General features: G+C 43.9%; 1 protein-coding gene across 2 annotated transcripts in view; it reads right to left on the bottom strand.

The window, feature by feature from the left end:
* The window catches only part of frmpd4 (FERM and PDZ domain containing 4), a 739,421-nt gene extending 715,738 nt beyond the window's left edge, over nucleotides 1–23,683 (bottom strand). Inside the window, exon 1 of one of the 2 annotated variants that reach the window (XM_063051001.1) lies at nucleotides 23,214–23,683. In XM_063051001.1, the coding sequence (XP_062907071.1) occupies nucleotides 23,214–23,254 (41 nt within the window). In that variant the 5' untranslated portion in view covers nucleotides 23,255–23,683. The remainder of the gene's footprint in view (nucleotides 1–23,213) is intronic. The other variant, XM_063051003.1, reaches the window with a different exon arrangement.
* Between the last annotated feature and the right edge of the window lie 775 nt (nucleotides 23,684–24,458).

The following is a 24,458-nucleotide window of genomic DNA, read 5'->3' as shown; positions in this document are numbered from 1 at the left end:
TGAGGTCAGACTGGCCTGTAGTTTCTTTTCTCCCGCCTCACTCACTTCTTGAAAAGTGGAGTGACAACACAAAAGCATATTATCAGTTTTGATAATGATTCATCTTTTTCCTCTCTGAATTGACAGCCCCTCAGCTCATCAATATTATTAGCTGAATATGACCCTTAACATGGGGACTTCCCTGTATACACGTTTGCTACTACATATTATGCTTAACTGCAAAAAAAACCTGAAAAAAATGGATTGACATACTGTACACAATGAAAGGGGTCACAAAATTGAATATCTTTCTTTCTTGATTTTCAAAACAGTCCTTTAAAATAATGAGATGTTATAAAATATTGTTCAACTAATTGAGATTCCTATTACATTAATAGATTGCAACTAGGTTCCAACAACATTAAAATTAGTACGGTACAGATTTATTGTACAGTATTGTAAGTGTAACATTTTAAATGTAACAAAAGATAGACCCCGTACATAAGCCTATGCCTTTTTTTAACAGTACTGTCTTCTTAAAGTAATGTATTGTATGCAGAAACTGAGTCAGGACCAACTTACACCAGGAAACTGTTCCAGTTTTTCACTGCTGGAAGATCATGTTAGTTAATGCAGCTTTAAATAAAGTGATGGTGTACAGTGTGGGAATACTATGAATTGCACCAAATTGGATTTAATGCGTCTGTGAAACATTATTCGATTTCTTCACCTTGTTATTTTGCAAGTGGAGAAATCACCAGCTTTAATGCGAAACCTTCTCTGTCAAAGAAGCTTGGCAAATGCATTATTTTGCAAAGACAAAGAGATCTATCCATCATACTCACTATGTTGACTTGAAACATAAACACACAGTGATGTATTTTAACATGGCTTATGTATTTCTCCTGTCATATGAGGCAGGGAATAACAAGCGGTTTACGACTCAGTTATCTTAAGAAGACAATACCGTAAAACCAAGGTGTAAACTTACAATACTGTACAATAACTCTACACAGTTTAATCAACCTGTTTCATTCCTGCAGTATTTCTAGATGGTGTGAGCCATGACTCTTGCTTTCCGGAGTCTGGAGGTTGTGGACCAGTCCGCATGTGGTGAGCAAGGGTTCACCTGCTTTAAAAGCCAGAATGAATGATTTTGAAGGTCTCAGTAAGTGGATTATCAAGTGTGGTGCACGGGACTAAGTTCCAAGAAGATGCCCTGGGGAATCTTTGAATTTATCAATTTCATTCAAAGTGACAAGAAGAGGTCTTGGACTTCCATTGGTTTAAATGCCAGGAGGGGAGGGAGTAACAACTTTCATTCTCATCCAAATTGCTAACTTCATCCTCCTTTCAGCGGGACCCAAGAGATGAGGGTCTTAGCTGTGTCTGTTCCCAGTGCTACAAGTATGTGAAAGGCAAAAGGGTAAAACGTGAGAGCAGCAGCAATCGCGTGACAGTGGAAAAGTGTGCATGGAACCGGAGGAGTTAGCAGAGATAATGAATACTTTGCTTCAGCATTCACTACGGAAAAGGATCTTGGTGATTGTAGGGATGACTTACAGCAGATTGAAAAGCTTGAGCATTAAGAAAGAGGATGTGCAGGAGCTTTTGGAAAGCATCAAGCTGGATAAGTCTCTGGGACTGAATGAGATGAACCCAAGGCTACTGTGGGAGGCAAGGGAAGAGATTGCTGAGCCTCTGGCAATGATCTTTGCATCATCAATGGGGACAGCAGAGGTTCCGGAGGATTGGAGTGTTGCAGATGTTGTTCCCTTATCAAGAAAGGGAGTAGAGATAGCCCAGGAAATTATAGACCAGTGAGTCTTACCTCAGTGGTTGGTAAATTGAAGATTCGCAGAAGATTCTGAGAGCAGGATTTATGAACATTTGGAGAGGCATAATATGATTAGGAACACTCACAACACACTGGAGGAACTCAGCAGCAGGCACCATCCGTGGAAACATCGACTCATCGTTTCCACGGATGCTGCCCGACCTGCTGAGTTCCTCCAGCGTGTTGTGTGTGTTGCTTTGACCCCATCATCTGCAGATTATTTTGTGTTTATAATATGATTAGAAATAGTCAGCATGGTTTTATCAAAGGCATGTCGTGCCTTACGAACCTGATTGAATTTTTTGAGGATGAAACTAAATACATTGAGGGTAAAGCAGTAGATGGATTTCAGCAGCGCCTTTGATAAGCAACCCCATGCAAGGCTTATTCAGAAAATAAGGATGCATGGAATCCAAGGGGACCTTGCCTTGTGGAAACAGAATTGACTTGCCCACAGAAGGCAAAGAGTGGTTGTAAACAGGTCATATTTTGCATGGAGGTCGATGACCAGTGGTGTGCCTCAGGGATCTGTTCTGGGACCCTTACTCTTCATGATTTTTATAAATGACCTGGATGAGGAAGTGGAGGGATGGGTTAGTAAATTTGCTGATGACATAAAGGTTGGGGGTGTTGTGGATAGCGTGGAGGGCTGTCAGAGGTTACAGCAGGATGTTGATAGGATGTAAAACTGGGCTGAGAGGTGGCAGATGGAGTTCAACCCAGATAAGTGTGAGGTGGATCATTTTGGTAGGTCAGATATGATGGCAGAATACAGTATTAATGATAAGACTCTTGGCAGTGTGGGAGATCAGAGGGATCTTGGGGACCAAGTCCCTAGGATACTTAAAGCTGCTGCGTAGGTTGACTACGGTGCATTGGCCTTCATCAACCATGGGATTGAGTTTAAAAGCTGAGAAGCAATGTTATAGCTATATAACATTAGCTGGTTAGACCCCACTTAGAGTACTGTGCTCAGTTCTGGGTATCTCACTACAGGAAGGATGTGGAAACCATAGAAAGGGTGCCGAGGAGATTTACAAGGACCCTCTTTCTTTAAGGCCAGTTTCTCTGTCTCCGCCGCATCCGCTCCCAGGATGAGGCCTTCCGTTCCAGGACATCTCAAATGTCCTCTTTCTTTAAGGATTGTGCTTTCCCTTCTGCCATCATCAATGATGCCCCCACCCGCATCTCCTCCATTTCCCACACTTCGGCCCTCACCCCATCCTCCCGCCACAACAGGGACAGAGTTCCCCTTGTCCTCACCTACCACCCCACCAGCCTCCGGATCCAGCACATTATCCTCCGCAACTTCTGCCACCTTCAACAGGACCCCATCACTAAGCACATCTTTCCCTCTCCACCCCTCTCCGCTTTCCACAGGGATCAGTCCCTCTGAGACTACCTGATCCACACGTCCCTCCCCACGGATTTCTCACCTGGCACTTATCCCTGTAATCGTAAGTGCTACACCTGTCCCTACACCTCCTCTCTTGCCACCATTCAGGGCCCCAAACAGTCCATCCAGGTGAGGCAACACTTCAATTGTGAGTCTGTTGGGATCATCTATTGCATCCGATGCTCCTTACATCGGTGAAACCCGATGCAGATTGGGGGACAACTTCGTCGAGCACCTCCGCTCTGTCCGCCACAACAGACAGGATCTCCCGGTTGCCGCCCACTTCAACTCTGCTTCACATTCCCATTCAGATATGTCCATATATGGCCTCCTCTACTGCCATGATGAGGCTAAACTCAGGTTGGAGGAGCAACACCTCATATACCGTCTAGGTAGTCTCCAGCCCCTTGATATGAACATTGAATTCTCCAACTTCTGGTAATTCCCTCCCCCCTCCCTTCCCCTATCCCTATTTCACTCTGCCCTCTCCCCCAGCTGCCTATCACCTCCCTTATGGTTCCGCCTCCTCCTACTACCCATCGTGTTTTCCCCTATTCCTTCTTCACCTTTCCTGCCTATCACCTCCCTGCTTCCCCTCCCCCACCCCTTTATCTTTCCCCTTACTGGTTTTTCACCTGGAACCTACCAGCCTTCTCCTTCCCACCCTCCCCCCACCTTCTTTATAGGGCCCCTGCCCCTTCCCTCTTCAGCCCTGACAAAGGGTTCTGGCCCGAAACGTCGACTGATCATTTCCACGGATGCTGCCCGACCTGTTGAGTTCCTCCAGCTTCATGTTAGTGTTGCTTTGACCCCAGCACCTCCAGAGTATTTTGTGTTTAAGATTTACAAGGATGTTGCCTGGATTGGGGAGCATGGCTTACGGGAATAGGTTGAGTAAACTTGGCCTTTTCTCCTTGGAGCGGTGGAGGATGAGAGGTGACCTGATAGAGGTGTACAAGATGATGAGGGGCATTGATCATGTGGATAGTCAGAGGCTTTTTCCCAGGGCTGAAATGGTTAGCACAAAATGGCACAGTTTTAAGGTGCTTGGAAGTAGGTACAGAGGAGATAACAGGGTTAAGTTTTTTTATGCAGAGAGTGGTGAGTGCATGGAATGGGCTGCCCACGACTGTGATGGAGGCGGACAATAGGATATTTTAAGAGACTCCTGGATAGGTACATGGAACTTAAAAAAAAATAGAGGACTATGGGTAACCCTAGGTAATTTCTAAAGTAAGTAAATGTTCGGCACAGCTTTGCGGGCGAAAGGGCCTGTATTGTGCTGTAGGTTTTCTCTGTTCCATGTTTCTGTACAATATACTCTCCTTGTACTTAGTCTTTGGATATTGGTCAGATCAGTACAGTGGTGAAACTGTGCTTACATTCAGCAGTCCAGCCGTCACCAAGTCAGGTTCAGCTCGCAATTACCACATGCATCCACTCTCTCTAAACTAGAAAGTATTGTCTTGATCAAGGAGATCTGTGTTTCAGCAGGCTTTGGGAATAAAAAAAAATGATCAAAGCATGCAGGTTGCACAGCAGTTGAAAAGAAAACAGACAGCCTGTATTCAAAAATAAACCATTTCAGAGCTGATTAAGGACAGGTCTCAGCATCTGGGCTCCTGAAGTACGACAAAGGTGGTAATGTTCTTCCAGAGCACTGGGAAAAAAATTAGTGCAGTTGAGGATATTTAAAAATAGAAATCACACCACCAAATGGGTCTAAGGTAGATCAAAGACATACAAGCACAAACACTTTCTAACGAACATCAGAACAATATAATTAAGAATAGCTTGCACCATTCTCTTGGGAGTGCAACCTGTGGACTTATGTTAACCTAATAACTAACTCATGTATTAGATGAGATGTGCAAAGATCTCCAAAGTCCCTCTGAGATTAGAGACTGAAGTATGGCCTGATACTGGATACTGGTGTACAGAAACTGCAAAAACCAATGATAATTTTGCACTGCAGAACAGAACTCAGAGTTGCCACAGTTACTTGAGAGCAGTGCAATATAGATGGTTCGTGTGACTCAGAGCAGGGAGTCAGATCATTGGCACTCCTACCACCGAGAAACTATCTAACCTGATTGTCTGATTTAGTGAAGAGGGGCTCGGAGATTGCTGAAATGGAGGAAGACAGAGAACTTGGATTGACAATTCAGGGTTAAGGAGATAATTATCTCTGCAATACATATAATTAAATACAGCAACAAAGAAGTTTATGCCCATATTACAAATGACAGCTTTCTGTACAATGCTGTTTCTTTATCAGTATCATTATTTCCGATGTGTTGCAATCTTTTCAATTACTACATCCTCATGGAATGTTTTTTCTTCCCCCCACACCTGAGTGACATGGGCCTTGGGTAGACACGTTGTGAGATCAGGATTTTTTACAAAATCAGGCCTTGTTAAAATAAAAGATGCCAGATGTGGTTTTGCTGAAATTAGATTCCTGAGTTGTCTGTCAGATGGCAGAGTGGGATGGGGGGGGGAGGTTGGTTGTTGGGGCGGAGGGTGCGGGGGGGGGTGTTGCTGGTTGGGGTGGGAGGGGGCAGGGTAAGGTAAGGAAAAGGACAGTTGTGTGTCCACCGTCTAGGCTAGCGCGACTGCTCCTCCTCAGATAAAATCAAAGCTTCAACTGACCAATATACATTCACTAACCTGCAGTTCAATCTAAATATAGGGCTGTCAAGAAGCTGCAAAATATCTGCTCAATCCAGCCAGGTTTTAGAAAGGAAGATAAGGGTTTTTAAGGCATTATTTGTCCTTGAGGTTTCAATCAGTTGCACAGGGACTCAATTTATCAATCAAGAGATGGTCTCTCCTTTCTGTGGAACAAACAGTTACACCAACATAAAAGACAAGGCATCAGAACAGACAACACTCCTGCTGAATTTCTAAGGCCCCAGCGAGCAGCTTCAGCAGGATCCTCAACCTTGTCAACCACAGCTGAGGAAACGAGGATGCACGAGGGAACGTGAGAAATGCCGAAATCAAGACATCTTTGAGAAAAGAAACAAAAGCTGACTGAAGAGGTACCTCCCTGCTGTCCACTATGGGGAAATTCATTGTTGGGGCTGTCCTGAACTTGCTCCTACCAGAGGCTGAAAAGGTCTTCCCCAAATCACCATGCAGACTTTGTCTATCTCCGGGCAGCCATGGGCCATAGGCATGAGGTCGACAGCCTGGGGCAAAAGTTGTTAATTCAACTTCAATGGAAATGTATAGAGTGGCATCAATACACCAACACGAGAAAGTCTGTAAATGCTGGAAATCCAAAGCAACACACAAATTTCTGGAGGAACTCAGCAGGTCAGCTAGCATCTACGGAAATGAATCAATAGACGACGTTTCCGGCCTAGATCCTTCCACGGGACTGAGAAGGAAGGCGGGAAGATGCCATAGTAAAATGGTGGAGGGAGGGGAGGGAGGCTAGCTAGAAGGTGATCGGTGAAGCCAGGTGGGTGAGAAAGGTCAAGGGCTGGAGAAGAAGGAATCTGAAGAAGAGGAGAGAGAAGATTGGAGAAAAGGAAGGAGGAGGGGGCCCAGGGGAAAGTAATAATATTTCCAGACAGTGATGGAGCGGCACCTGCACTGGACTTCGAGATGAGGGGTCCTGGGTTTGAATCTGGCTGGCTCCTTGCACGCTTTCCATCCGTGCTGGGTTGAGCGTCAAGCTAGCAATTCGGCCTCATAAAAAAAAACAGGCAAATGCTAAAGAAATAGCGATTAACATCCAATACGCCACAAGGCGCAGAAAAGAACAACCAACCGGGGGAAGTAATAGGCAGGTGAGAAGAAGCAAGAGGTCAGAGTGCAGAATAGAGGAAGGGGAGGGGGAGAATTTGTTTACCAGAAGGAGAAACCACTACACATGGTCTTTTTCAACGTCTCTAAAGCTTCTGATTCTATCAACTGTAACGGAATATGGAACAGCCTCTTCAAATTTGGCTGCCAACAGAACATCATCCAATTTAAATTTCCTTCATGGTTGCCTGCAGACTAAGATTCTAACTACTGGGTCCACAAACAAACCCATCTCAGTTGAGACCAGTGTCAAGCAAGGCTGTTCATATGAACTGCAAGGGAAGAATACCATGAACGGACTGCACTAGCCTGGATGGTATAGACTGATACACAGCAATTAGTTGTCAGGTCACCAGACTAAGAGGAAGGAACATTCGATAAGGGTCATTGACCATGAGCTCCAGGGTTACAGTGTACAGGAGATCAGATACACAAAGGTCTCAGAAGCTGGAGACATATGGATCACACATTATGACTGCTCACAAGTTACATATGCCTTTGCAGACCTAGCTTCAGTAAATAGTCTATGTAAAGAGTTAACGTTCTCAAAGCATCATAACTTATAAACTGGAAATAAAAGCAATATTCAACACCTGCCCTTTTACCTCTTCCTTTTCCACCATACAGTGGCTCAGCTGCAGTATTTCACTTTTTGTACTTCCAATTTTATGTACTGAACACTGTGTTCACAATTTTGTCTCCTCTACATCAGAGGAACTTGGTGTAAATTGAGGGATCACTTTGCAGGTTTGCCAGGGTAACCACGAGCTTCCAGTGGTCTGTCATCTTAATTCCCCATCCCACTCCTACTAAAGACCTTCAACTGAACTCGCTGCAAGCTTCCAGAATGCCACATTGTAATCCTGAAGACTTAGCACAGAATTGAACAAATTCAGATCACCAGCCATTCCAGAAATGGTGAGTTCTAATGAAGAGTCGTTGCTCTGAGAAGTCAACCCTCTTTCTCTCTCCGTGGATTCTGTCTGGCCTGCTGATTATTTCCAGGTTTTTTTACCATCTTAATTCAGTTTTCTCTGAGGTAGTTTGCTCAAATAACATGGTGGGAGCAGCGTACATCACCTGAGCACAAACACAACCTAATACCAATCATGAAAGTTCCTGTGACAACCGAGTGACTCCTTGGATCCCATCCCTCTATTAGTTCATGGCTTTCCTTCACTGGATGTTATTACCCACCTACAGTACCTAAGATACATCAGTTTCTGCTTATGCACCATGGTCTCAAGGGGAAAAGCAGGTTTGATTTGGCTTAGGGCTAAATGCTGACTGCTATTTTGGTTCTTGTTATCTGTGAGAAATATTCTCCAGCAATTCAATCGATTGAATCCTCTTCCTCTCACCCTTTGTTGAAATCCAGCTCTCAAATCTATACACCACTGTTGGGAGAGCTGCATTTGATCTACTTGCTGCAACAACATTGTTATCTGGTTAAGCTCCACCGCGTGTGTTCCAAGGGCTTGTATCAGAGACAAGAGTTCAAAGCTACCACATCAAGTGGGGAATTCAATTCTGAAAATTAAATAAAATATAAAGCTTTCTAATCCAAAACAGTGCAGGGAACATTGGTGAAGAATGATAAAAATGAATGAGCTTCTGTTGCAATCTAGTTGAGCTTGTAAAGTCCTCCTCATCAACACCTGGAGACTGATACCTAAATTAAGATGGCTGTTCCACGGCAAGAGTCAGGTGCTGTTGTACTTATGGAATTATTCTTCACAGACAATAGACCATATCTTCCCTTATACTCTCCGGCTATATCTTGTTCGACAGTCAGGACCAATCCATGAAAGGAAATGGGTGAGAGGGAATAGCCTTTGTCTTCAACATTGACTCCAGACCTAGAAAAATCTCATGGCATCAGGTCAAACACAGGCAGAGAAAGCAGTTCCTGATCACCACCTGTGCTCTTCCTTCAACTGGCTCAAATACTATCCAATCAACTATATTTCCATTATCAAAAAGCTGATGCAAGCCATTGTCAATTATCTTATCCAGTAGCAGGTATCCACCGGTAAACTGCTCAGTGATGCTTGGCTTGAGTTTTGCCATCAGTGCACAAATCCAAATGGCATTAGAGCCAAATTGGACCAAATAGATGAAATCCAGAGGTGGGAGTGAATACTCATGACAGCAAGGGTGCATTTGACTAAATGAGACATCAAGGAGCTCTGATAAAACTGAGACCAATGGACATTCATTGAAAAATACTCCAAAGCAAGATTGTGGTGGTTCTCACAGGTCAATCATCCCAGCTGTAGGACATCACTTCTTAAGTATCTTATAGCAGATACATCATCCTGTAAGAAGGATGCTTACTGGTGACTATACAATGTTCAGCTGCATTACAAATCCTCACTAATGAACAACTCGTGTCTATGTGCAGAAAGACCTAAGCAATGTTGAGCTGTGGATTGATTAACATCTGAGCCACAAAGGTGCCATATATTGACCATCAGGGACAGAGAAAGAGCAAGAGAGCAAGGAGAGATCTAACCACTGACTGAAAATTCAACTGGATTGGCTACATAAATATTCTGTTTACAGAGTAGGTCAGAGACTGGGTATTCTGTGGTGAATGTCTCACCTCCTGACATCCCAAGGCATTTCCAACATTCATAAGGCACAATTCAGGATACACTTCACTTGTCCTGGGTGAGGATATTTCCAATGATTTTCAAGAAGCTCAACACCAAACTGACCATTTGTTTAGTACCCTATCAACTGCTGCAGACACTCATTCTCGCCATGCCTGACACAAAGAAGATGGCAGCTGTGTAACATACAAAATGCACTGTAACTACACAGCAAGGCTACCCTGATATCACCTTCAAAACCCATCCTTTCTTTATACCGAGGACAAGGGCCGATGGAATACAATAGATGACTTTTAAGTCATATACACTCAGTTGCCACTCTAGTAGGTACACCTGCCCACCTGCTGGTTATTGCAAATATCTAATCAGTCAATCTTGTGGCAATGACTCAATGCATAAAAGCATGCACTCATGATCAAGAGGTTCAGGTAAGGGGTACAGGGGTTTTTTATAGAATATGACGAATAAACAGGAATAGGATACTAGGATGGTCAAAGATGGGAGGGTGAAGTGTAGGTTTGTGTGTGTGTGTGTGTGTGTGTGTGTGTGTGTGTGTGTATATGAGCGTGCACGATTGGGTGAAGGGATTTAGAATGTATGTCTGGTGCACATTCTGGAGCAGAGGGTGGCGGTAATGCACCATTAAGCTGGATGCCAACCGCCGTAAAACAAGATACAGACAGACAAGAGGTTCAGGTGTTGCTAAGACCTAATACCAGAATGGTAAAGAAATGTGATCCAAGTGACTTTAATTGTGGAATGTTCTCATCAATACTTTGCATAGTCATGGCATGTCTCCTTTCTCTGTTTATACTCCACCCCGTCACAATAAAAAAAATTCAACAGTCATAATTAGTTATTATACCGACTTGTTAATCATCTACATTTTGTCTACGCAGATTTTTCTACGCCAGTGGTTCTCAATCTTTTTTAGCTCGTGGCCCACTTGTGACTTTCATTTATGTTTTAACAAGTTATAGGGATTATAATGTTATTGGTTCACTCAAAGCTCTGAATAGGAGACTTTATTTATATAATATTCCTCCAACCAGCAATAAAAAAAGCACTTAATATTGTCACTTTGGATATTTAGTGAGATCCTTGCAACTGATGCAAACTATTGACTTTTATCTGGTTGCAACTTGATTAGAGGTAATCAAAGATCATTTCTGTTCACAATAAGACAATTATGAGCTTTTGATAGCAGGAAAACAGCTCCACTAAAACCACATTCAACTAGATGACAGGTGTGGAAATCCAATGAAAAACAACTTTGCTTTCTACCAGAATTGTAAAAGCTAATTTGAATATCACTGGTTATCCAGAAATTTGGCTTGCTGTGTTTGGATTTTGCTTGAGCTCTGCAGCTCAATGAGACATTCTTGCAATGTGGTGTCAACATCATTCCAATTCACCCCAGATGGATCCACCACCCAATCTGGAACATGCATCCCTGGCAGGTCTATGAACCAAATTCCGTATCAGTGTGCAGTTGTTTCAAATGATCAAGATCGCCATCTTGCAATTCTATTCTAAGCGAAGGAAACTGCATAAACTCACAACATTCAATATTGCAGTTGAAAAGTTTGAGTCTTCCAAGGAAAGAACCAATAGCCTCTTTGCATGTTATGAGACTGCAGTTCTTTCCTTTAATAAATTCAGTGTTTCAAATATATCTGACAGGTAAAATAAGTTAGACTTAGCAAGATAATTTGCTCCCCATGCGACTCATCACTCAGAAATGTAACAATACTATACCAAAGTACCACAAAGCAATGGAGATAATTACCTTTTGATAAATATTAGACCTCTGCACTCAGTAGTAGCCATTCAAAATCTTCTTTGTTTTTCTCACAAAGTTGTCAATAAAGACGATCCTAAAATGCATTCGACTTGATAAAGTTGACAGCCATTATTACAGCAGCAAAGGATGCCATGCAAACATCCTCTGGATTTTTTTGCAACCAAATGCTGGCAGTGGATGACACTGCACACAAAAAAAAATCAGGCACAGCAGTTTTTAAATGAGCTATGACTCCTCTGTATCTTCCTACCATCGAAGCAGCATCATCAGTTGATCAAGCCACTATATTCTCCAGCAGAATACTGTTGCCCAAGAAAAAAGCTCTTCTTCAAAAATAACACACCCTTTGTGTCTGTCTTAAACTTTCTGGCAAAAAGCATTTCCTCACCAGCCTGATCATTATTCAAAAACCGAACATACGTCATCAGAACGGCTTCATAATCACATTATAATAAATCTATCTCACATGAAAAAGTATCAGTATTGAATATACATGTAAAACTAAAACTAGCTTTTTAGGCAGTATTTTTAAAATCATTAAATTTTTCAGCAATCTTTTTATTGCTGTCATATATGCAAATTTTATGTGGCAATGAAGAGCATGTATTCACCAAGAAAAGCGATTTGAACTTCTTTTCAAAATATGGTAGGTATCAGTGATTTACTGGAAGTTGTGGTGATAGATGGTGATGCAATGGTCAGCTCCAGGTGTTCTTGCCTCAGCAGTTTAGCCGTTTCTGGCGGGTGACCCCACTGCAGGAACTGCAGCCTTCATGTCACGTTTTATAACATGCTCGGGTCAGTGGTCAGTGGAAGGCAAAGAGAACCAGCCGCCAGCTGCATAATGGAGCAGAGAAAACGATTGTAATGCTGGGTTACACACACACACACACAAGGCTGTTTTGCTGCCTCATTTGCAGCTTCTATCATATTTTCCCATTCATTTCATTCATGGTTCCAATTAAATTACATATCTTTCTTTTTTGTTTATATATTTTAGTAGTATTTCATTAAAACAGTAAACTCATCTTGGCCCGTTCAGAAAATCCTGTGGTACCTAGTTTCTTGTTTATTTACTTGTGGCCCCTATGATACCCAGCATGGCCCCTTCTCTTTTCATTATTCTTCCTTCGGAAGAGGACCAATTTTCCCCTGCCTCAAATTTTACTTTATCTGCTAAATTGTTGCCCAGTTAGTTAACCTATCCATAGCCCTTTGAAATGTTCTAGGCCCATTTCAAAACTAGCCTTCCTACCCATTTGTTTGTTTCTCCGGCAAAATCAGCTCCAATGCGCTCACTCCCTTCAAGGAGATTATGAATATGGATGGTATCTCCAAGTATACAGCATTGACGTGCTGGCGTGTGCGCGCACGCGCGCGCACACACACACACACACGTCAGCTCTGTACTACTCGCCCTGAACCCTTCCAGACACTCAGATCAAGGGTCAAGGTGGTAGTTCAGGATGGGCAATAAATGCAGGTTTTGCTGAGGATACTCATCCGAAGATATAAATGAGTCCCAAAGACCCACCCACTCACCATTTCTCTTCTCCTCATCTGCCCGCCTTCTCCCTCTGGTTCCACACTTCCTTCCTCAGTGCGTTGTCCTCTCCTATTAGATTACTTCTTCAGTTCTTTATCCCTTCCACTTATTCCCTGTCCCGCTTCTTACTTCATCCCTCACCCATCCATCCGCCCCTCACCTGGTCTTACCAATGAGTTGCCAGATTGGACTCATTCCCTCCCACCACCACACACACACACACGCGTGCACACACATCTTCTGATTCCTGTTTCTGCCCCCTTCCTTTCCAAACACGATGAAGGGTTTTGGTTTGAATTATCAGCTGTTTATTCCCCTCTATTGGCGCTGCCTGACTTGCTGAGTTTCTCCAGCATTATGGGCGTGATTTTCAAAGACCAGTTGGCCAGAATCTTAAGGATAAGGGAGCAGAAAGCGCGAAGAAACACTGAAAAACTAGAAGGACAAATTTGAACATGCAGAATATGGTGCTGTAATACCCAAAGGGCAAATGTCTGAATCATCCAGGGATCATGGCCATTGTCACTGACGCAAGTTTTATTCAAACGTTATATTTTACTTCCTGCTGGGTGCACTGGCAAAAGATTCACCCAATGAACAGTTTCCAGATAAATCAAACTCAAAGGATGGAGAATTATAGAATTCTGAATGATTTTCTCTTTTATTTCATACTTAGAGAACAATTACTATTTTGAAAATCCTGCTGAACACTAGCTATATGTAAGTTTAAACAGAAGTATTCTAAAATAGAAATCATTAACAATAGACATTTCATGTTGCAATCAAAAGAGAATTATGTGGACAGGAGAAAATCTGCAGATGCTGGAAATCCAAGCAACACACACAAAATGCTGGAGGAACTCAACCGGCCAGGCAGCATCTAGGGAAAAAAGTACAGTTGACATTTCGGGCCTAGACCCTTCAGCTCCAGTCCTACCCAAAGGGTTTTGGCCGGAAACATCGACTGTACTTTTTTTCATAGATGCTGCCTGGCCTGCAGAGTTCCTCCAGCATTTTCTGTGTGTTACAAAAATTATGAGGAACTCTATTTCAGCATTAAGCACAAAAGCATAACTTAAGCACTTTAGCCTTCTCTGTTTCCACTTGTGTGCATACTGCCCTCATTGATTAATTAAAATCATTGTAGTCTTTACAATCCCACTTCCATAAGACCGTAAGACATAGGTGCAGAATTGGGCTGTTTGGCCCACTGAGTCTGCGCCGCCATTTCATCTTGGCTGATCCATTTTCCAACAGGTCTATTGCCCAGCCAGCCCACAGCATCATTCCTCTGATACTCCTGTGATCAATCACTAGAGACTGATCAATTTGGAACATTGTGACTGGTGTTCTTGTGGGATTCTGAATACCTCATCTTCTAGCCATTTCTGTGGAATGCCAACCTGTTAATTACTTATGCAGCGATGATAAAGCCTATCAAATTTTCACGATCTTGAAGTATGACGAATACTTTACAAGGGAGTGTACACTATCACGAGGCAGGGATGACAGCCTCATTTTGGTTACCGTCTTCCATCTGAGAGATTAAGCAAGCACACAGTGTTTATTTAGCACTGGGTCTGCATGCTGCTTAAATGTACTCATGGGACTTAAATTGGAATTCAAGCTGGGAGTTGGCTTAGCCTCTCTCACAAACTGGCTGGACGCTTGCCTGCACAATATTTCAAGAGCACTTCCAAGGGTTCCCAGCCTTTTCTATGCCATGGACCAATACTATTAAGCAAGGGGTCTGTGAACCCCAGGTGGGAATCTCTGAGTCTGCACATCACTGACATACAGTGCTTTGGCACATCCTGCAATCAAAGGATCAAAGGTTCAATCTAATGTCAGAGAAATGTATACAACGTACATCCTGAAATGTTTCTACTTCACAAACATCCATGAAAAGAGAAGTGCCCCAAAGAATGAACGATAGATAAACGCAAGAACCCCAAAGACCCCCTAGTCCCCCTCCCTCCTGCACGTAAGCAGCAGTGAGCAACAATCCCCGCTCCCCCCACCGGCAAAAAAAAGCACCATCACCGATCACCCAAGTGTGAGCAAAGCAACAGCAAAGACACAGACTTGCAGTTACCCCAAAGACTTCCCGTTATACCCAGCATTCAACATACCGCAGATTCTCTCTCTCCCTAATAAGGGAGAAAAAGGTCTCTCCATTTTCCCAGCGAGCGGGGAGACCTAACAAACAACTCGCTCGTTTATCATGTTAAAGGTCCATTGAAAGGTAAATGTAAGAAATTTCTAAACACAACAGAATGTGCAGATGTTGAAAATCCAGAGTACCATACACAAAATGCTGGAGGAACTCAGCAGGTCAGGTGTCAGCTACGGAAATGAAAACAGTCAACATTTTGGGCAGAGACCCTTCATCAGGACTGGAAAGGAAGGAGGAAGAGGCCAGAATAAGGAGGTGCGGGGACAGAAAGGAGAACAAGTAAGAAGGTGATAGGTGAGGCTAGGTGGGTGGGGGAGGGGGGATGAAATAAGATGTTCAGAGGTGATAGGTGGGAAAGGTAAAGGACTGGAGTAGAAGAAATCTGATAGGAGAGGAGCGTAGAACAAGGGAGAAAAGGAAGGAGGGGGGCAAGTGAGGAGAACAGAGAGTTAAGAGGGGAGTCAGAGTGGGAAATGGCAGTGGAAGGGAGGAGGAGAGGAAAATATTACCAGAAGTTAGAGAAATCGATGCTCATGCCATAAGGTTGGAGGCCACCCAGATGTTGCTCCTTCAACCCGAGAGTGACCTCATCCTGACAGAGGCCACGGACTGACATGCTCGAATGGGAATGGGGACTGGACTTAAAGTGGTTGGCCACCAAGTAGCCCTGCTTTTTGCAGATGGAGCAAAGGTGCTCAATCTACGTCAGGTCTCACTGATGTACAGGAGGCTCAACAAGGAGCATCGGATACAGTAAAGGATGAACTCAGCAGGTCGGGCAGCATCAGTCAGAAATGATGAGTCGACGTTTCGGGCCAGAACCCTTCGTCAGGACTGAAGAATGAAAGATGCGGAAGGATTTGAAGAATGCTTGTAGCGTCAGTTGAAAGACGAGTAATTTGAAAGACAAAGGGGTGGGGGAGGGGAAGCGTTGATGCCATAGCCCTGAAAACAATGGGTAGTAGAAGAAGGAGGCGGAACCATGAGGGAGCTGGAGGAGGGGGTAGAATAAAATAGGGATAGAGGAAGGGAGGGGGAGGGAATTACCGGAAGTTGGAGAATTCTATGTTCATACCAAGGGGCTGGAGACTACCTAGACGGTATATGAGGTGTTGCTACTCCAACCTGAGTTTAGCCTCATCATGGCAGTAGAGGAGGCCATGTATGGACATATCTGAATGGGAATGGGAAGCAGAGTTGAAGTGGGTGGCTACCGGGAGATCCTGTCTGTTGTGGCAGACGGAGCGGAGGTGCTCGACGAAGCGGTCCCCCAATCTGCGTCGGGTTTCACCGATGTAGAGGAGGCCGCACCGGGAGCACCGAATGCAATAGATGACCCCAACAGACTCACAGGTGAAGTGTTGCCTCACTTGGAAGTACCGTTTGGGGCCCTGAATGGTTGCAAGAGAAGAGGTGTAGGGACAGGTGTAGCACTTACGCTTACAGGGATAAGTGCCGGGTGGGAGATCAGTGGGGATGGACGTGTGGATCAGGGAGTCACAGAGGGACCGATCCCTGCGGAAAGCAGAGAGGGGTGGAGAGGGAAAGACGTGCTTAGTGGTGGGGTTCTCTTGAAGGTGGCGGAAGTTGCGGAGGATAATGTGCTGGATCCGGAAACGTCGACTCATCATTTCTGACTGATGCTGCCCAACCTGCTGAGTTCATCCAACGTACTGAAAGTGTTGCTTTGATCTTTTACAGCATCTGCAGATTATTTTGTGTTTACCAGATACAGTAAACGACTCCTACAGATTCACAGGTGAAATGTTGCCTCGTGTGGAAGGATTGTCAGGGGCCCTGTATAAAGATGAAGGTGCAGCTGAATGGGCCAGGGTAGCACTTTGACCTTCAGGGATAAGTGCCAGGCAGGAGATCTCTGGGAAGGGACGAATGAACAAGGGAATCATGGAGGAGCAATCCCTACAGGAAGCGGAGAGTGGGGGACAGGCAAAGATGTGTTTGGTGGAATTGTTGTTGCCTGCTCCTGAAGAGGCGGAATTTGTGGAGAATGTTGTGCTGAATGTGGAGGCTTTTGGGGTGGTAGATAAGGGCAAGAGGAACTCTATCCCTGTTAAAGCAGCGGAAAGATGGAGTGAAGGCGGACATCCAGGAAATAGAGGAGATGTAGGTGACAGCAGCATCAATGGTGGAGGAAGGGAAACCCCGCTCTTTGTAGGAGGACATCTCTGATATCCTGGAAAGGAAAGCCTCATGCTGGGGACAGATGTGGCAGAAATAGAAACATAGAAAACCTAGAGTGTAATACAGGCCCTTTGGCCCACAAAACTGTGCCGAACATGTCCCTACCTTAGAACTACCTAAGCTTAACCCATAGCCCTCTATTCCTCTAAGTTCCATGTATCCATCCAGGAGTCTCTTAAAAGACCCTATTGTTTCCGCCTCCACCAGCACCGCTGGCAGCCCATTCCACGCACTCACCACTCTCCACTCTCTGTGTAAAAAATTTACCCCTGACATTTCCTCTGTACCTACTTCCGAGCACCTTAAAACTATGCCCTCTCGTGCTAGCCATTTCAGCCCTGGGGAAAAGCCTCTGACTATCCACACGATCAATGTCTCTCATTATCTTATACACCTCTATCAGGTCACCTCTCATTCTCCGTTTCTCCAAGGAGAAAAGGCTGAGTTCACTCAACCTATTCTTATAAGGCATGCTCTCTGATCCAGGCAACATCCTTGGAAACCTCCTCTGCACCCTTTCTCTGGTTTCCACGTCCTTCCTGTAGTGAGTCAGTCCTTCCAGAACTGAGCACTGTACTCCAAGTGGGGTCTGACCAGGGTCCTATATAGCTGCAACATTATCTTTTGGCTCTTAAATTCAATCCCGCGATTGATGAAGGCCAATGCACCGAATGCCTTCTTAACCACAGAGTCAACCTGCACAGCAGCTTTCAGTGTCCTATGGACTCGAACCCCAAGATCCCTCTGATCCTCCACAATGCCAAGAGTCTTGCCATTAATGCTATATTCTGCCATCATATTTGACCTACCAAAATGAACCACCCGACCCTTATCTGGGTTAAACTCCATCTGCCACTTCTCAGCACAGTTTTGCATTCTATCAATGTCCCACTGTAACCTTTGACAGCCCTCCACACTATCCACAACACCCCCAAGCTTTGTGTTATCAGCAAATTTACTAACCCATCCCTCCACTTCCTCATCCAGGTCACTTATAAAAATCACAAGGAGTAGGAGTCCCAGAGCAGATCCCTGAGGCACACCACTTGTCACCAGCCCCCATGCAAAATATGACCCATCTACAACCACTCTTTGGCCTCTGTGGGCAAGCCAGTTCAATGAAGGAATTGAGAAAAAGGAATGGCATTTTCACAGGAGACAGAGTCAAGACAGCCAGAGGAGTCGGTAGGTTTATAAAAGACATCGGTAGACAGTTTGTCCCCAAAGATGGAGACAGAAATGTTGAGAAAGGGGATAGAGTTGTCAGGAATGGACCAAGTGAATTTAAGGGTAAGGTGGAAGCTGCAGGCAAAGTTCATTAAATTGACAAGTTCACCTTAGGTGTATGAAGCAGCACCAATATGGTTGTCAATGTGGCGCAGAAAGAGATGGAGAGCATGAGGAGCAATACCAGTAAAGGCTTGGAACATGGACTGTTCCATGTAGCCAACAAAAAAGCAGGCATAGCTGGGGCCTATGGGGGTGACCATGGCTAACCCTGGGTTTGGAGAAAGTGGGAGAAGCTGAAAGAGAAATTATTGAATTTGAGGACCAGTTTCACCAGACAGAGGAGGGTGCTGGTGAAAGAAAACTGATCAGGTCTGTTGCCAAGAGAGAAGCAGAGGGTTTTAAGGCCTTGTTGATGGGGACAGAAGTCTATAGGGGCTGGATATCCATGGAGAAAATGAGGCAATCAGAGCCACGGAATTGTAAGTTGTTGAGGATATTCAGAGCATATGGTGTGTTGTAGATGTAAGTAAGAAGAGGCTTAACCAAGAGAGATCAATTGGAGTTGAGGTATGAGGACACTAGTAAAGTGAGGCAGGAGCAGTCAACAACAATGGGCCTACCCATCAGTCAGGTTTGTGGAGCTTGGGTAGAAGGTAGAAACAAGCAGTGTGGAGTAAAGGAACCATAAGGATGGACCTTCTAGCCATTGTCTTCTAAACCATCAGCAACCTCATCAACTCTGGAGATCTCCCATCCACTACCACCAACCTCAGTTTCCTCCTTCTTCAAGCCCTATAGCTTTCCCACCCAACATCTCCCAGATCTTACATCAGCACCCCTCCCCCAACCAACTAGCTTCACCCTCTGGTTTGTACTCTTTCCCCTCCCACCCCAACCTTCCTTTTCAGACTTCTTCCCCCTTCCTTCCTTTCCTGATGAAGGCCCGAAACGTCAACTGTTTTCATTTCCATAGATGCTGCCAGACGTGATGACTTCCTCCAGCATCTTGTATGTGTTACTCTAGATTTCAAGTTCCACACAAGGCTAGTTCATGTTGTCTTCAGGTCTAGGCAAGTTGGGTCTAATGATGCCCTACACTAACTTGCCTAACTATTTCAGATTACATTATAGGATAATGTTTCAACCCTGCAGATGAAGAAGTCAAATTAACAAAGAAACCGAGAAAAATATATATCCCCATATCAGACTAATTTGTTTAGCTATCTTCAATACACCATAGTAACTGAACTGGAAAGTGTTATTTGAATCTCAGTGACACATTTTTATACATTCAGATTCTCACAGTATATTTTCTACAAACTTTAGGTGCCCACCAAACTTTTTACATCTTGTATAGGAATTCTCTTGAGATCAAACCAGCTTCTAGTTGTTGTGCGCTGGATTAACTCAGTTTCTAGAAAGCACAAAGCAGGTATTCATTGCTTCAAACCTTCCCCCATATACAGCAAAGATGTTTTATTCCTGACCTTAAATGTTGAAGCACTCACATAAAATAATTAAATTTCTTCTTTCACCCGTAAAAATGAGAGCAGCAATATACCGCACATCATTGCCTGGTATTTGCACTTGTAGAAAATACACCATATTTATTCTTGTCTAAAATGAGCAACTAGCTTTTCTAGTGAATCAAATGCATAAGGCTATTCATTGAAAAGAATAGTGCATTAAAGGAATTGCATTTCTAGTTCAATGTTCTGCTGACATTGTGGTTTCCATAAGCCTTCTGCCATTTGTTGCTTCATTCTTTTTGCCAATAGCACAATGGCTTCTGGCAATTGTTTTTCCTTTCTAACACATGCCACTGATTAATTTGCATTGGATGTGTTCGGTGCCATCTGCTTGCATTGGCACACCCATATCCTCAGAAAATGGTGTAATTACTTAGGAATACAACTAACAAGATTAATGGCTTTTTTTTAATGAAAAATATGACTTCAAATGGTATTGCATCAAAGCTGGCTCTCAAAGGTGATCAATAGCAAGACTAGCCTGGATTACATATATCTAGAACTGTTACCAACCATATGCGTAGGAATTGGTGTGCTTGCCACATAATAACTGTGGGATTTGGCTGAAAAAGGTCAGACGGTAGCCAAACACTGATTTGGTGTCACCTGCTGAGGTTAACCTGCAGCTGGCATGGAGATTATGTGAGGCACTGCAGATGGCAGAACATATCAGAAGTTATCAAACATTGGGGGGCAGGGAAGGGTGGATGCTAGAAACCGACAACCTTAAATTTATTATTTTTTTTCCTGTTCATTTTTGCCTGGAATTTCTTCTGCTAAACTGCTAGAGGAACAAGAAAAATATTTTTAGCCTTTCCTCAGTCCGGTAGGAATGTTCTTTTCCTTTTCAAACATTCCTCATTAAGCATCCATATATCCCTAAATTTCAGGGGCCTCTGATTTCCCATTTCTACAATGGTATGCTTCTTATTTGGGTTTAAAACTGTACCTAATGTCAATGTATTTTGGGTGATCCCCAGAGAGATTCACACTTTGATGTTGGATTGAATCATTTGAACACGAACAGCACTCTAGGAAATGGACAGAATGCTCAGGTTGTTTACCATCTGTGGATTAAAGAAACAGAATTGACAGGAATGTCAAAAATTAGAACATGCAAAACGAAATAAGGACAGATCATAGAATTTCCTAGAAGCTCTTTCCAGGTACACGCATTGACACAATCATTTCCCATTCAATTTCAATTCATTTCTGCAAAGGTCTGGAGTAACCTGGCAGCTGTTACTACACCCCAGAGCTTGGGGGGACAACTGGCACTAAGGTAATACCTTAACAAAGACTGCGTCTATATTCAATATAAAAGCACGTAAATACTGCAAACATACACAATACTGCATTGCATTTGTAACTTTCCAATGAAAGTAATGACTCAAACACAAAACTGGCATTCCTACTGCAGATTGCAAATATGCAACAAACTGCATATTTCCAGCCCTTTCCATTGCAAAGTTGTAGCATTTGTGGGGTTGTTTTTACCTTTTCTTAAATATTTCCTCATTTGGATCCATTTGGACAGCCACATAACATTCTCATTAACTGCACCACACACTGTTGTATTTGCCCTGATCTGATTAACTTCCTTCCACTAACACAAATGGTAACAGGAGCTTTTATTAACTAAATTATGCTCAGCACTGGCCTAATGCTGCTGAGGAACTACAGTGCTGGAAAGTTACAGCAGAACATTCCCTACAGATTTCTCATGACAATAGGACACCAAAGGTATTTAGTTCACAAATTAAAACTGCCCTAATTGAGTGTTTTAATGACTCATTCCTTTTGCGATACAATCTAACATTTCTATTTTCATTGCAAGTTTGAGAAAATGCAAGGACAGGGGATCTAGATCAAAGCAATGTTATTCAATATGATTCAAGCATAGGAGTTACCTCCAAAATGGAACTACCCCCAAACAGAAAGGGAAGCCCGAATTTAAAGCAAAGCACCTCTGGGGATATTCAGGCAGTCTGTGAAAGAGAAACAGCTTTCTTGCCATAGAGGCTGACTGACCTGTTGAGTACTTCCAGTCCTCTTTAATGTCAGATTTCCATCAGTTGTTTTTTTTTCCGATATTCACAAGGGGAAGCTCAAATCACAAGCTTAGTAAACAAATTGAAATTTTCCATCATGTCTTGTCAGCGGCAAAAAAAAACAAGTCAAAAGCCCCTTCAATTGTTATTTTAAAGAATGCAAAATGATGCTTCGCAATAAACAGCCTGTTTGCTGCTGTGACAACAGAACGGAGAATGGCATCCGCTGTGGGAGGACAGGGAAAGGGGAGCCTCGGGAGGCACGTGGCGTAATTGCCAGTTACCACCAACCTCGCCGGTCGCACAATTAAACCGGCAGGAAATTCTGCTGTGTGTGCTCGTTTTTTAAAATAAAATGTGAACTTCAAAGACATCAGATAAACGAAACGCGGTGTCTTGCGGGATTTTGAATACCGTCTGCGAACAGCTAAGCGTTATACAGTGGGCAATTCGAGGCAAGCCAACGAGTACCCCCGTCCCTGCTGACCGTCGTTTTAACTTTTGGAGTCAAGCAATAGGGATCAAAACTAAGCAAATGAGTATTTTCGAATATTATAGAAATGTCTTAGATGCTGCCTGTACTTAAGATAAAAAATCGATATTTCTGCAGAGTGGGGAGGCAGGCTGCGTGGTGTATTACCGCTTCCTCATAAACCACTGAAATCAAGACTCCTGATGTTTGGATTGTCTGTCAGTGACATTCAATTAGCGAAGACTTCAATTAGTGTATGATTTATCACACCGCTCTCGTGTACACACTCTCCCTCTCCCTCTTATTCTCGCTGGCTGGTGATTCAAATGAATCATTAAACGATGATTCCATCAGTCACAGAAAAACGATCTGGGCCTTTCTGAAAATAATGCATCATGACTACAACCCCCTTACTTCTTCATAATAGACCTGACTGTCTACCCGAGCTGTCATTGCAGCGTGCCGCAGGTTTCTGCGGGACGGGTACCTTCATAAGCCGATGCTGCACAGAATAGTGTCCACTATGGACAGCGTACACACACTCAGTGATGCATACTCACCCCGAGAGCTTTGCGATCTTCACAAAGCTAAACACATCCATGCATGCAGAGTGTTCTTACTTCAGCTCCATACTGCGCCTGTATTCAACAAGGTTCGGGCTACATACGGAACGAGAAGCTTCTTTTTCTCTTGTCCGAGATGCGTGCCTTTATCCACTCCAGGCTTAGTTAGCATTGGTCCCTCTACAAAATACTGTGCTTACAGAGAGCAAGTGTTCCCGTTCTCTCCTCCCCTACCCACAGCCAGCACCACGCCGCTACCATTGGCCCTCGCAAGACAGTCTCAGTCAAATTTCATCACGCCGGGATAATGAGCAGGAGCCGCGCCGCGCAGGCAGCAGCTTCGGGGAAACGTAAATCGCCGCTGGTGGGTGTCTAAGCTCATCCCGCGTCCGCGCGCCTCGGAGGCAAGCGCTTCTCTTTGGATCAGGCGGTGCTGGATGACAAATGAAAGGGGCAGTGGCAGCAAGATCCTGACAGAAAAACAAATGGGAGTAATTACAGCGCTTCAGTCCGAAAGGCGTTGCTTTTTGGCAGACAGTCTCTGCCTCTCCCTTTGCTCCAGGTTTCCCTGCGCTAAACCGAACATTGCAACTTCGGAGGTTGCTCGCAGCCTGGACCTAACGAAAGTGACCATACCTTTTCGCACCTGTGAGTTGTCATGGCAACTGAATATCAATTGGTTTTAATCAGTACAGGTGGACTCGCTCGTCCGGGAGTGTATGTGAACCTTCGCAGAGTTTCGGCTAGCCACCTCAAAGCGTTCTCTTTGTATTAAGGATTGCGAAAGCACTTGGGAAACTGCAGAGGCTAAAATAAACCTACACTTTCCAGCAGCAACTTTATTAATAAATCTGGATACTTTCCTCACTTTGATGACTTAATAAGGGAAAAAAGAACTCTTGTTAGCAAATTAGTAGCAAGAAACTAAACAAAAACTCTGTAAAAGAGAGCGCAATCTAAATAATTCTCTGAATTCACAGATCGTTTCCAAACGTTCCCGAGATGTTTGGGGGGAAAAAACTGGTCGCTCGTGCGCAAACGACTTTCCGCTTTGTCGTTTATTATGTCCACGTTTGGCGATCAGGTATCGGGGAAAGGTAATTGGAGTTTGGCGGGATCTTATATAAAGTCTCGGTGTGTACTAAAGTTGTTAGCGAAGGACAGTCACGGCTGTAAAAGTGCAAGGGAGGGGGTAAGTTTTACGCAGATATGTAGCTGGCGGCTGTGACTAAGCTGTAGCAA

Source organism: Mobula hypostoma, chromosome 6, assembly GCF_963921235.1.
Source record: "Mobula hypostoma chromosome 6, sMobHyp1.1, whole genome shotgun sequence".
NCBI classification, from domain to species: Eukaryota; Metazoa; Chordata; class Chondrichthyes; order Myliobatiformes; family Myliobatidae; genus Mobula; species Mobula hypostoma.
The sequence above is the reverse complement of the archived record's forward strand: the minus strand, read 5'-3'. Positions and strand labels throughout refer to the sequence as shown.